The sequence below is a fragment of the Camelus bactrianus genome, chromosome 34 (genome assembly GCF_048773025.1).
Source record: "Camelus bactrianus isolate YW-2024 breed Bactrian camel chromosome 34, ASM4877302v1, whole genome shotgun sequence".
NCBI lineage: Eukaryota > Metazoa > Chordata > Mammalia > Artiodactyla > Camelidae > Camelus > Camelus bactrianus.
In genome coordinates this window covers 4149307-4162041 of record NC_133572.1, presented here as the reverse complement: position 1 = coordinate 4162041, position 12735 = coordinate 4149307, and the positions used below count along the sequence as shown (strand labels likewise).

Sequence of the window (12735 nt, the reverse complement as noted above, 5' to 3'; positions counted from 1 at the left end):
GTCTGGGACGCCAGAGGAGCCCAGGGTCTTGCTTGGGGGTCCTGGCGTGTCCAGGGCACAGTGCGGTGGGAAACTGGGCCCGGAGAGTGGCCTGAGCCCAGACTTTTTGGTGAAAGACCTTGAACGTCAGGCCAAGGACTCTGCTTAATTTCGGAGACGGGGGAAAGAAAAGTTTTTGCTGAAGCTCTAAGGGGCATCCAGTAAAAAGGACCACCTTCCTGGCCTGATGACTGAGCCAGCGGAGAAATGAGGCAAAAGCAGATGCAGACAAAAGCTAAGCATCCACCTTGAAAGCTGGAAGAGTCTCCGTGGGAGGAAGCACTTAGCAAGAGAGCCGAGTAGGCTCCCAATAGCAGCTTCCAGGTGGGCTTGGCCCCCCAGTGGGGCAACAGTGGGCAGCAGCCCTGCGAGTCTGAGCACAGGATGAGGATGCGTGGTTCACAGAAGGACGCCTGCCTCCTGCCCGCCCTGTGCATCCCCCGAAAGGGCAGAGCAGGGGGCAGACGAGGGACTCCTGAGTCACCTTCCACGCCGACCGAGGGGCTGCGCTCTTCTTCCTCTCTTCCCTGAGAGGGGAAAAGAGTGAGGTGGGGAGAGAAGGCGGGGGATCACAGCTAATCACAGGGGACAGGCAGGAGTGGAGACAGACATCCCCCAGAGCTCCTGCCCCACCGCCCCGGCATGGGTTTCGAAGGGTGTGATGTGTTGGGAGCTGTACGTTTGCAGAATGACTCCCGTGGGATGTGGGATGCCACAGGGGGAGCGAGGCAGGAAGATCTAGCGTGAAGGAGACGATCGAGGCGCGGACAGGAAGTAGGGACAGAAGGAAGGGAAGCCGGTGGTGATGCATGACGCACAGATGTGACTACCTGCAGTCCATTTGCGTCGCTTTATTTCACATTCCTTACACAGCTCCAGAAAGCGCTGAAGGCAGAGGAGGAGTACAGAGTCCACACTCAGACACTCCCCAGCGAGTGTCTAGGGAGCATGTCCCCTGCGCCAGGCGGGGCGCGTCCTCTCTGCGCTGGGCCGGGAAGTGCGTTTCCTCCCGTGAAGCTGCGTCTGCCGTTTCTAATGGCCCCCCCTTCCTCAGGCTCCTCCGGGCTGGGAAGCCGACGTCCAGTGCTGCTTAAGAAAGTTGTGCGCTGGACAGGAGGTGGAGTTCTTACAAGTGCCTTTTGTTCTTTGTGTTAGCGATGCTCGCTCATAAAGCATTTTTCTATTGAAAGCAGATTCGGTTAACCCATCTCGTCTTCGTGGAAACTCTGTGTGGTCAGCAAGGGAAGTGTCACGTCCTCATTTTGCTGAGTGAGGTTCAGCTTCAGATTCTGCCTCTAAACTGCGAATGTCTTTTGTGCTGTTTTGATGTGCGTTTCTTGCTCTCGGGATCCAAGTGGTGGATCGGGACCCCGCTTGGGACCCCACGTGGGCATGGCTCCGGGTTGTTGCTCTCGTCTGTCTCAGACTGAATGTACCCAGAGGGCTCAGGAGGTGCCGGGGTATCGTGGAAGGACCACTTAAGTGTGGGAGCCCAGTGCAAAGGACCGTGAATTCTAGACCCCACTCCTCCTCCCTCCCACCCCAGCTGTGTGGCACTGGGCCAACAGGGAACTTTCCTGGACCAGGTTTTATTGCTCCTTCCTTCATCATTTTCCTCCTCCTTCTCTGCTGATTATCACTCCTGTCTGGACTGTTGTCCTAGCCCAGTGACTATGCCTTGGTCTTCAGCCTCTTCCTGGGGGCCTCTATCTTGGAAATCCTACCCGGTCAGCCTTTCTCAAACAGTGGGAACACATCCCTCCCCTTCTCCCCACTTCCCCACCCCGGGAGCTTCCTTGTGCCCTTAAGTCAGATATAAACTAGCATCTTCCCAGTGTCCTCCTCCAGCCCCACCGACCACTCAATTCGCGGTCACCCCCGACTGCCCCGTGCTTCACTCAGGCTGCAGTGACTGTTGCAGTGACCCTCAGTGACCCTCCCCTTAAAGGACCTCTGCAGGTTGCTACCCCTATGAATTTTTTTCTGGATCCTCAGTGGGTTTCCTCCACCCACCTCTGAACTCTGCGGGCACAGACCGCTCATTCACTTGTTCATTGCTCAGCTGGTGCTTGAGTGCCCGCTTTGTGCCAGGCCCGATTCTGGGAATGCAGAGTGAACAGGAAAGATGTGGTCCCGACTCTCCTGTGCTTACACTGGAGGGGAAGGATGGACAGTAAGCAGGAACTGTTCATAGAGTGCAAAAGAGCAGAACAGGGTGAAGGGAGGGTGGTTTGGGGTCTTGTACTTCAGTTCAGGTGGTCTGGAAAGGCCTGTCCAGGTGGTAGCATGATGGCTGAGACCCGAGTGGGGCAGAGGGGACCAGCCACACACAGATCTGGAGGGAGGGCTCTCTGCAAAGGCAGAGGCGAAGGGACAGAGCAGCCAAGGCAGAAGCAGCAGGGACAGTACCACGGACGGGGGATTGTGAGCCAGCAGGCTAGGGGGCGGCTTGGAGAGTCTTATGTGCTCCACCCTGAGGAGTGTCTCATGTGCTGTCTGCGTCATTCCCATATCTGGGCGTGTGTCTCCCAGTATGAGAGCAGACAGGGCGCCGCCAGGCACTCTGTTCATCATCCAGTCCCGGTTGCTTCGCCTGAAGTTGTCTATCTGTTCTTGCTCGTGCTGTGTCCGATGTGACAGGCCAGGGTCTCTGCTTCACACGGTTGCTGAAGGACCCAGACTGACCCGGGCCACACGGACACCATGTTAGGGACAGAGAGCGCCGGAGGGTTCCTCGCTTCTGCTCATGGCGCACGGGCTAGAGCCAGCCTGATGGGGAGGAGGCTGGAAATGTGCGGGAGCACGTGGTCGTTCTGAGAGCAGCAAAGATCTCTGCCGCTTGCCCCCACCAGGCTACGAAGCCCGGGAGCAGCTGCTCCGCTGCCTTCCGTGTCTGCTCCCCTCCGCCCCCGGCGGCCTGCTGGATGGCAGCACACGCTCGTCGACGCCCTTGCTGGTGAAATACGTCTGTCTCCACGCACGCATTCAGATTTGTTTTTCAAGGGGTGCCCATAGACTAGGCATCTGAAAGCACAGTAGAGGCTAACGTGAATGCTGGTGTATCCACCCTGCCTGCTGACGGAAGGATTTGAGGAAGTTTAGAGATGAGTCAGGGGATGCAGAGTTGCCACCGATGGGGTGGTGGTTGAAGAAGCAACAAGGAGATGCAAAGACTTGATTCAAGGCAGCGTTTGCAGGCTCACGAGACGGTTGTGCACAGCAGGGCGTGACCGGGGTACCTGCAGGCAGAGGTGTGGCTTCAGAGCCCCTGGTCCACGGGGCGTAAAGCTGGGGGTGACGGCCCTGGGGGAGTGAGGGTCCTGCCGAGTTCGGGGCTTCCTTCCTCATTCTCACGCCGGCTTCACCCGTCTGGCTCACTGCCCCAGGTCTGCTGGCTTTTGAGGAGGCGGTGACCACGAGCTTTGCTCACCAGGTGCAAACGGCTGGTGTCAGCAACCCCAGAGAGTTCCCAAGTGTTCCCTGCAGAGCTGGGTGCAGGCCCCCAGACAGGAGGACACCTCTGCAGGTTCACAGACTGGGGGTCCCACATACTTTATTAAATTTAAAAACATGTTTTGAAGAATTGAAATATGGTTAGGAAGTCCCAAGTGTAGGATTTTCCATCCAGTTCTAAGCCATTCCCAACACAGGCAGTATCTTCCTGCTACAGAGACATCAGCATCTTTAAGGAGGAGCATATGGGGTATGGGGGGATGGGTCTAACTTCCTATCAGATGTGGACAAGTGTGTGTTCAGAGCATGAAGGGCTCCTTTATGGGCTCCGAGCATGGGGGCAGGGGCTTGGCTTCCCTGCAGCCTGAGCCCGCGTGGGAGCATGCTTCTGGAGCAAGGGCCGTGTGGGTGCGTGTGCGTGCGTGTGGGTATGTGTGGATGCCTGTGGGCCGGGCTGGGACCTGCTCCTTCCCGGGGAGGCGGGGAACCACAGTGCTGGCAATTTGAAATCTGGCCCCCAGGTCTGCTGGGTTGTCTTCCTGCTCTGCCACCAGCTCCTGACTCCCTGGGTGGCCCCCTGCCTGTCCCATCTGCGAGGCCAGGGGACGGGTGTGGCCAGAGTGGATTCTCCCATTGTCTGAGAGCACCTCCCTCCATGATGCTGACTTAAAGTAGCTGAAAATGCGGTCTGAGAAGAGGGGGGATGGAGGAGCCTGCTGCTAATAATCTGGCAGACGTGATCCTGGTCATGGCCCAAGCCTGCAGAACAATTCATTCCAGTTATATGGGACTATTATTAGTAACCCCGCTACTTATAATAGTTTAATATAACTGCTAAGAATTCCTTCCAAACTCGAGCTCTAACTGTGAACATGTCTCTTACTTTTCCAGTTCATCTCTGAAGCACTCATCTCTTCTTTTAGCCAGAAGCCCTGTGCGTTCCTTTCCCTTTCTTTGAGTTTTCTAAGAACCCAGAGCCTCATCCATGAGAAGGGAAGGGACTCGTGGTGGTCATTCTGTTGGCCGTGTTTTCCCTCCAGGTTCCTTCTCCGTCCTTCTCCACCATGTTCTGCACCTCGACCGTGTCCCCCGGGCTCCCCCACGGTGGGTTCAGCCGGTAGGAAGCAATGGAAGGAGCTTAGAGAGCAGAGGAGAGGCAGTTGGGGTTAGGTCTTCCTGGTTCTCCATCATCTCTGGCTAGACTGCATCCTTTCATAATTACAGCTTCTGCTGGTCCTTCTTGGGCTCCAGTAACACCACTTCCTCTCTTGTCCCTTTGCTGCTGTAAGTAGTACCTTCATTAAAATCACTTCCTTTGAACCCTCTGAGGGTCATTCTGTTTCCTGCTGGAATTCTGCCCAGCGGGGGGGTCAGGCCGACGTCCACGCTTGCACAGGAAATACCTGGAGTGAGGCCCGCCCTTCACTCCTTCGTCTCGCTGCCCTACAGCATTGCTGCTGGGCGCTGGCCCCGTCCCGTCCAACAGGAGAGGCTGGACCACTGCTGAGACGGCCTCTCCCCACTGCAGGTCCCAGATGGGCCACTGGGCTCTTCAAAGAAGGACGATGCTTTCCTTCAGAGGCAGCTCAGTCGAGGGTCTGCAGCTGTCAGGGACCCCGCTTTCAGGACACAGAACACCTCCATCCCCATCTCTGGGGTGTCATCCACCACAGACCCAGAACCAAGGACTCTCTTCCCCTGGAAATCCACCCTCATTACATTCAGCTTCTTAAGCTTTTTTTTTTTTAAATTGAAGTTTAGTTAATTTACAATATTGTGTTAGTTTCTGGTATACAGCATAGTGATTCAGTTATACATATACATATGTATTCTTTTTCATTATAGGTTATTATAAGACTTTTGAATGTAGTTCCCTGTGATGTGCATTAGAAGCCTCATTGTTTATCTACTTTATATGTGGTAGTTTATATCTGCCAGTCTCAGACTCTTAATTTATCCCTCCCCTTCCCTTTTCCCTTTGGTAACCATAAGTGTGTTTTCCATGTCTGTGAGTCTCTGTGTTATAAACAAATTCATTTGTGTAATTTTACTTAGAGCCCACATATAAGTGATATCACATGATATCCGTCTTTCTCTGTCATTTAGTACGATCATCTCTAGGTCCATCCATGTTGCTGCAAATGGCATCATTTCCTTCTTTTTTATGGTAAAGTAATATTCCATTGTACACATAGACCGCATCTTCTTTATCTGGTCATCTTTTGATGCACACTTAGGTTGCTTCCATGTCTTGGCTATTGTAAACTGGTCTTCTTAAATTTTTAAAACTCATTAGATCTAAGGATACCCCGTCCCACATCTCTTTGAGGGAGGTGGCCCTTAGTGACCACAGGGGTCCTCGTCACCCCAGGTGATACCCAAGTGCCCATCCCAGCCTTCTGAGAGGATCGGTCAGAGATTTGGGGGTGACTTGCTGGCACCTCTCTCACCGAAGAAGAGGAAACAAGTGCACAATTAAAGGTCTGACTGGGTGCCTTGCTGCACTGTCATACTAAAAGCCGGTGTTGGAGACCTACACTGTGCCTGGCGTTTCCCATGCTTGCCCTCGATCTTCACAACAGATGTTTCAGGAAGGTGCCATTTTAGGAATTAGGACGGTGAGGTTCACAAAGGTGCTTTATCGTGAGTCTGGGAAAACTGGGACGGAACGTTCTGCCTTCCAGCCCAGGGTCCTCCTCCAGGCCTCTGTCACAGCCTCGTTAAGCCTGTTGTAGGACGCGGAGGCCCAGAGCAGGGAGGACTCGGGAAGTCACCCAGGCCCATCTCCACGTTGAGGCCAGGACTTGCTTGGGATTCTGATTCCTCAAAGCTGGCCGGGTACTTTGAAGGATGGTTTTCAGTCCAAACGGTGCCCCGCCCACCTCGGGGCACGACTCGGGTGGTGGGGAGAGAGCACGTGGGTCCAGGGACTCAGTGCGTCTGACTTCGAGCTCTTCCTTCTCCCTCCAAACCTGTTGCTTCCATCCTACTTCCCATCTCAGGAAAAGGCACCGCCCACCCCTCACATGCTCTTACAAAACCTCCTAGGTCCCTTTCTCCTTCTCACCCCTGGAGTCCAGTCTGGTCAGTGTGTCTGTCCACCTTCGAACGTGTCCCAGCTCTCATCACCTTCACAAGTTCCCTCCGTATTGGCCGTGCCCTGCCTAGACAGCCAGGCGCTCCTGGTCTTTCTTTCTGCTTCCTGGTCTGTCCCCCGTTCCACGCCCACACAGACACAGCTCATTTCCTGTGATCCTTCTGACACTTAACATCCCTGTACCTCTCCCTGCCCCACCCCAAACCCTCAGGTGACTTCCGGCCGAGTGTCCGGTGAATCTCCAGTCCTTCCTGTGGCTGCAGAGTCCCGCCTGCCCCAGTCCCCTGCTTTCTCCTTGCTCCGAATGCTCCAGTCCCTGGGACCTGTCATCCAAGGGAGACACCCTTGGGTCTCTCCTGTCCCTGGGTCTTTGCCCTGGCTGCTGCCACCTGCTGGAGCCCTCCCCAGTCCCTCCTCATCAGTCGGGTGTCCCCTGAGAGGTCGCGTCCTCAGAGACCTTCCCTGACCACTCGGACTAAAACAGCCTTCCCGTCACCCGCTCCCCGCATCTCCCTGCAGATTCCTGCAGCACTCTGCTCTCCCACGGGGCGGTACCCGTCCGCTCCTTTGCTGTACTGTAAGCTCCGTGGCAGTTGGGCGCACCGCTGTGTTTGTTCCCAGAGCCCAGTGCCTGGCACACAGCAGTCACTTGATGGACATTTGTTGAAATAGAAAAGATAGTGATGGAAAAGGTGGATACACTCCCTTTGGGTTGCCTTCCCCTGCGGAGACTCGAGGGGATGGGCTGTGGGTGGAATTACTCCCCCTCCTCACTGGGGCTTGGTGAGTGTGTCTGTGAGATGGCTCCCCCGCTGTTGTGTCTGTGGTCCTGAACGGTCACACTGCCGTGCTCTCTCCCTGCTCCTGTCTGTGCCACGGCGGGAACATCTCCCCAGAGCAGTTGTCACGGTGGGGTGGGGACTCCGGGCACTGGGTTTGGAGTTCTCGTGGCTGACCCATCACAGAACCCTGCTCTCTGTCTCAGTCTCTCCCTTCCTTTTGTGTCCCCTTTCTTTAAAATGAAATGCCCCGGGATGCTGTCGCCTGGAGCTGGGCTGCTGGTCAGCGCAGTGGTCTCCTGTCCCTTTGTCAGGGGGTGGGAGCCATGTCCCTGACTCTGAGGGTGGGGCCCCTGGTGCTCAGAGCGCTCTAGGGCCACGGGCGCAGCTCAGGATCAGCCAGCCTTCACCTCCAGCTCTGGGGCTCTCGGCGCCCTCCGGCAGTGCACTGCTGCCTAATTACCCAGCTGGCAGGCCCTGCACGGTGGTTCCCTCCCGACGGCGTAAACAATGCAGCAACATCACACGGGAGGCTGAGACACCCCAGCCACCGACCCCAACACCCCAACACACCCACACACTCACAAATGGAGGGAAGGCCAGATGGTTGGGCTGTCAGGAAACACTGCTGTTTGCAAAAGCTTCACATGCCCTGGGGGAGAGGCAGGGGGAGGAGCCGGCGCCTCCGCTTTCTGACTCAGCCGCGCAGGGCCCGGCCCTCCATCCTGCCGCGAGCGGTGGCGGGGCTGGAACTGGTTGAAATGCACACCTGGACCTCTCTGCGTTTTGTCTTGTCCCCATCATTCTGGGCCTGCTGGATGGCTGGGGACACCAGTCAGGGCGAGCTGCTCCTCCGTATTCAGATTCTGCAGCGGACATCCTCCCGCTGGCCATGCTGTTTCCATGTGATTAGGATGCAACGCTGGGGACTTCACATTCAGAGCTGCCCCCTGGGACTCACTTGGGCTTTCATACTAGTTATTTTCCAAGGCAGTTTACAGCTGGGTCGTTCATACTCATATTTTTTCATGACACAATGCACCAGAGGTTTAACACTTAAAAGAAAGCAGGGGTGGATCGGTAACGGCTCTGCACAGGAACACTCTCCAATGGTCCCTCCTAGTCCTGGAGTCTGCAGTCTGTCCACAGTCTGCTCCAACTGGTCTGGAGCAGGTGAAGCTCTCAGAATGGCCTCCCATCAACCCTAGGGGGCTTCCTGGAGGCGGTGGGATTTCAGGAGCATATGCCTGATAGAGAAGGGTTGCATTCTACCTTGCCATGCACTCTACGGGTTGACTCTCCTCCTCTCCATCCCTGTAGCAATTGATCTCTAAAGGCACTTTATTTGGAGTTTTATGAAGCACAAGGCTGGGCCATTTTCTTGCGGGCTCAGATTCGATCCCCTCCAGATCCTTGTCCTATGAGGGGATGATGCCCAGTGGCCCTACCTCCCACCCCAGGGGGCTCTGTGGAAACGTGTCCTATTTCTTCAGACATAGAGTTGCTGTCATAGGACCCAGAAGTCACATGGAGCTCCAGGGACCCCCATTCTGTCCCTCCCTGAGAGGGGCTCCCTGAGGCCCTCCTTCCCCAGAAGCCTCAGCAACGCACCCAGCGTGGCCGCACAGCTTCTCCGAGGTGATTTAGCGGCCTCGCGAGAGGATTTGAATTGTTTATTGGAAACGCCCATTATTTATGGTGGCTCCTGGCCCTAAAAGCATAGGCACCGGCTGTTTTTAGAAATAAAACTAATAAATAATAGCCAGGCCCGTGATTCATCAGGATGGTGGGAAGGCGCCACTTGTTTCCAGTTGGAGCAAAGTGCTCTGGAGGGACGGGGTTCTCTTTCCAGAGAACTTGAAGGAAATTCCTGCAGGGACTGGGAGATCGGAGGACAAAGAGTTCAAAGGAGATTTTATAAAAGGAAATCAAAGACACGTGCCTCCTGGGGCCGCGTCCTTAATCCCCCTTCTAGCCACATTTTCCAAGGTGAGTCTTCCAAACTTTCAGATCCTCAGACCTGATTCCTTATTTTCTCAGGTGACATCAGTTTTAATTTTCTTATCCCCAAAATATTTAAAAATGAGAGAAAAGACGTGGTTACGTTACTGTGGAATTGTTTGCCTCAGGCACACTGGGCAGTGGCTCAAATTCCTCGTGAAAAATTTCCCTCCCTCCCTTCCTTCTCTCCTTCCTTCCATTGACTGAAGAAAAAAAAAATGCACAACCTAAAAGTTGAGAATTATGTTTTATTCGTTGGACTTTCTGAGGACTTAAGCCCAGGAGGCAGCCTCTGAGATAGCCCGGAGGGACCGCTCCGAAGAGGGGAGGGAGGAGGCAGGACATGCAGGAGTTTTTGCAGCAAAGAACAGGTAGTTAGAACATCAAAAGATGACTGTTAGTTAAAGAAAACCAGACGTCTCAAGTTAACGATGTTAGCACTTTTCTAAGTACGGGAAGTTGCAAGAGTCGGGGCTCATTGAAATCATCCCTTTGATGTGCACCTTAACCATCTCGGGCCAGGGTCCTGCTTTTCTCCGTCCTGAGGCCCCTTGGGTGCACAGTTGGGTGGCAGCAGTGGCTGAGGGCTTGGTGGCTGCAACATCCTTGTTTACTGATGCAGCAGGTGACATTTTCCCTCTTCCCTTCCTCCCTCTCTTCCTTCCTTTCCCCATTCTCCCTCCTTCCTCTTCTCCTCCCCTCTTCCTCCTTCTTCTCCTCCTCTTTTCTGTCTCTCTCTGTTCCCAGTCTCTCTCCTTTGCAACCTGGATACACCAGAACACCGCAGGCAGTCTCTGTTCCTGCCCCTGTGCTCCACTTGAAATAGGACTCAGTCCTTTGCACATCCTTCCCCTAAGAACCAGTCCAGGATTCTTTGAGCACTGCTGAGGAATGCAGGTTTTGATGAATCTTTATTGGAGATTCTGTGGGGAGGCAAATGATAGAGGGTCACACTACAGCTTACACAGCAGAAGTTGATGAAAATTTCCCCCGGGCGTCCTCCCACTCCCCACCTGTCAGTCAGTTTCTCCTTTGGCCGCAGCCCCTCATCCCCCTCGCTGCGCTCCCCCTCGCAGGGCACTGGCTCTTCCCTTTCCGGGTCCTGCATCTACGTCCAGTGCCCCATCTCCTACCTTCAGTAGGGAATTTAACTCTCTTTGGCGGCTCCTCGCATATCTTCATGCCCATGACCTCGTCCAGCAAAGGTCCTTCCTGAGGCTTTGCCCTCCTTGGAATGTGGCAGGGAATTTTTAGTGAATGAAAAATATTTTTTCAGTGATAGGAATAATTTTTTTCCTTGTCACTCATTCATTCATCCATTCACTAAATGTGCATCTGACACCAGCTGTGGTCCACCCAGATGCAGCTCCCTGACCTTGCTCATGGTGAAAAAGCATCCAGACTGTACATGGTGAGGGCGGGCGGGCTAGGTGTGGGGAAGGTGATGGGGTTAACAGCCCCTTGGAAGTTCCGAGTTACGAGATCTTAAAGCTGAAAGCGACCTGAGAAATTGGTGGCAGGCATTTCTACCTGGGCCTCAGAATCGTCTCCTTCAGTCAGGGCGAAAGAGGCAGGCTGAAGAAGGATCTGGAGCTCAGGGACAGCGTGAGGAGCATCAGTCAACAGGGCGGCCCCTGGGTCCCTGCCCCCTGCCCCCAGGTGCAGACTCTGGAGAGGTGAGAAATCTGTCTCTCAGTCCACTCAGCTTGGTTCTTCTCTTTCAGAGGTTCCAAAAACAGAGCAGACTTTTGAAGAGCGCCTGATCCTCAAGGCTTTCTTGCTCAAGTTTGTCAATGCTTACTCACCCATCTTCTATGTGGCCTTCTTCAAGGGGAGGTGAGTATGTGGGTGCCGTCCGTGGGAGGGCGATTGGTCATGAAGACTGAGTCCTCTGCGAGACTCAGCCTGTCCACGTTATCTGTGCACGGCCTCAGCCCCGTTCCCCGTTCCCACCCGGCTGCACTGAATTACTCGGGATTCAGATGCGGATAAGCAGGGAAGTTCTCCAGGGACTTAGGTCTGGACCCCGGAGGGTTAGTCGTAGAAGAATTGTGTCTCCCCACTTTGAGGACGGGGCAGGAGGGGATTTCACGTCTAGCTGGCGGCTCTTAGATCTTGCAGTGCAAGTCTGATGCCAGCCACTCAGAGCCAGTGTGGACTTCACGGATTAAGGGCACAGTCTTCCGAATGACTGCCCTCGCTTCAGACACTACTGCGAGCGCTGGGGTTCTCAGGCCACTGGTGATTCTGACCAGCTGCCTACAACCACTGGCCCCGTAGGTTTGATGACTCACTAGAACATCTTAAAGAGCTTGGACTGTGCTGTACTTAAAATTACAGTGTCATTAGCAAAGGGATACAAATCCAAACTGGCCAATGGGAGAGGCACCCAGGGCGAGGTCTTAAAAAGGAGCTTCATGTCCTCTGGGTGCATGAGGTTGTGTCCTCTGGCACGTCAGTGAGCACCGCCCAGGATGCTCATCCAAGCTTCAGTGTCCAGGGTTTTTATTGGGCACGATTGCACGAATCACTGGTCATGTGGGAATTCAACCCCAGTCCCTCTCCCCTCCCCGGAGGTCAGGCTGCTTTTACTTGTCTCAGAGCCCAAACTCTAATCACATGGTTCTGGCATGGCCTCCCCAATCCTGAGTGATCTCATTAGCATAAATTTAGGTATATTCCCAGGGGCCCACCATGAATAACAAAGACACTCCTCTAGGGAAATTCCAAGGATTTAGAGGCTCCTCCCAGGGATGGGGGACAATGACCACTCATAGTCTTTATTATACAGGAGTCATGGATGTAAAATCACTTCTGATAAATATTTGTGGTAGAATTAGCCGGCTACCTCCAAGATTTCCCAGTCGGCATCAGCTATATCAGGAAAGCTTCCCTCGAAATGAAAGCTCATCAAGGAGGCACCAACAGCAAGAACTATTATCCTCCACGTTTTATAATTTCCTATAAATGTGTCTGTGACCCAAACCACAGCCCCTCCTCAGGACCTCTGTCCTTGACTCCCGTGAAATTATAGTAGCAGAGAGACTCTCTGTATTAATGATTATATATGTCGTTGGTGATTTACACCTCGATATAATGTAAACAGAAACTTGCATACATGGGATATTCCAGGAAAAAAAAATAATAGGATTCTGACCCTTGCATAGACTTGTATATGGGAAGATACAGTCCTGGCAACACACAGGATAATCTGCAGTAAGCACTGTAATAAAAGGTGCAAAGAAAGTGTTAGGGGGACAATTATGAGTAGAGACACAGAACTTCACAGAGAAGGAAAGCTAAGCTGAGCCTCCAATGGAGGAGGAGGATTTCAAATCAATGGGTGAGGGGAAGACACTCGAAGTG

General features: G+C 53.9%; 1 protein-coding gene across 3 annotated transcripts in view; it reads left to right on the top strand.

Moving 5' to 3' along the window:
• Nucleotides 1-12735, top strand: part of ANO2 (anoctamin 2) — a 253462-nt gene that overhangs the window by 197199 nt on the left and 43528 nt on the right. For all 3 annotated transcript variants that reach the window (XM_074357441.1, XM_074357442.1, XM_074357443.1), the window contains exon 17: nt 11094-11205. In XM_074357441.1, the coding sequence (XP_074213542.1) occupies nt 11094-11205 (112 nt within the window). The remainder of the gene's footprint in view (nt 1-11093; nt 11206-12735) is intronic.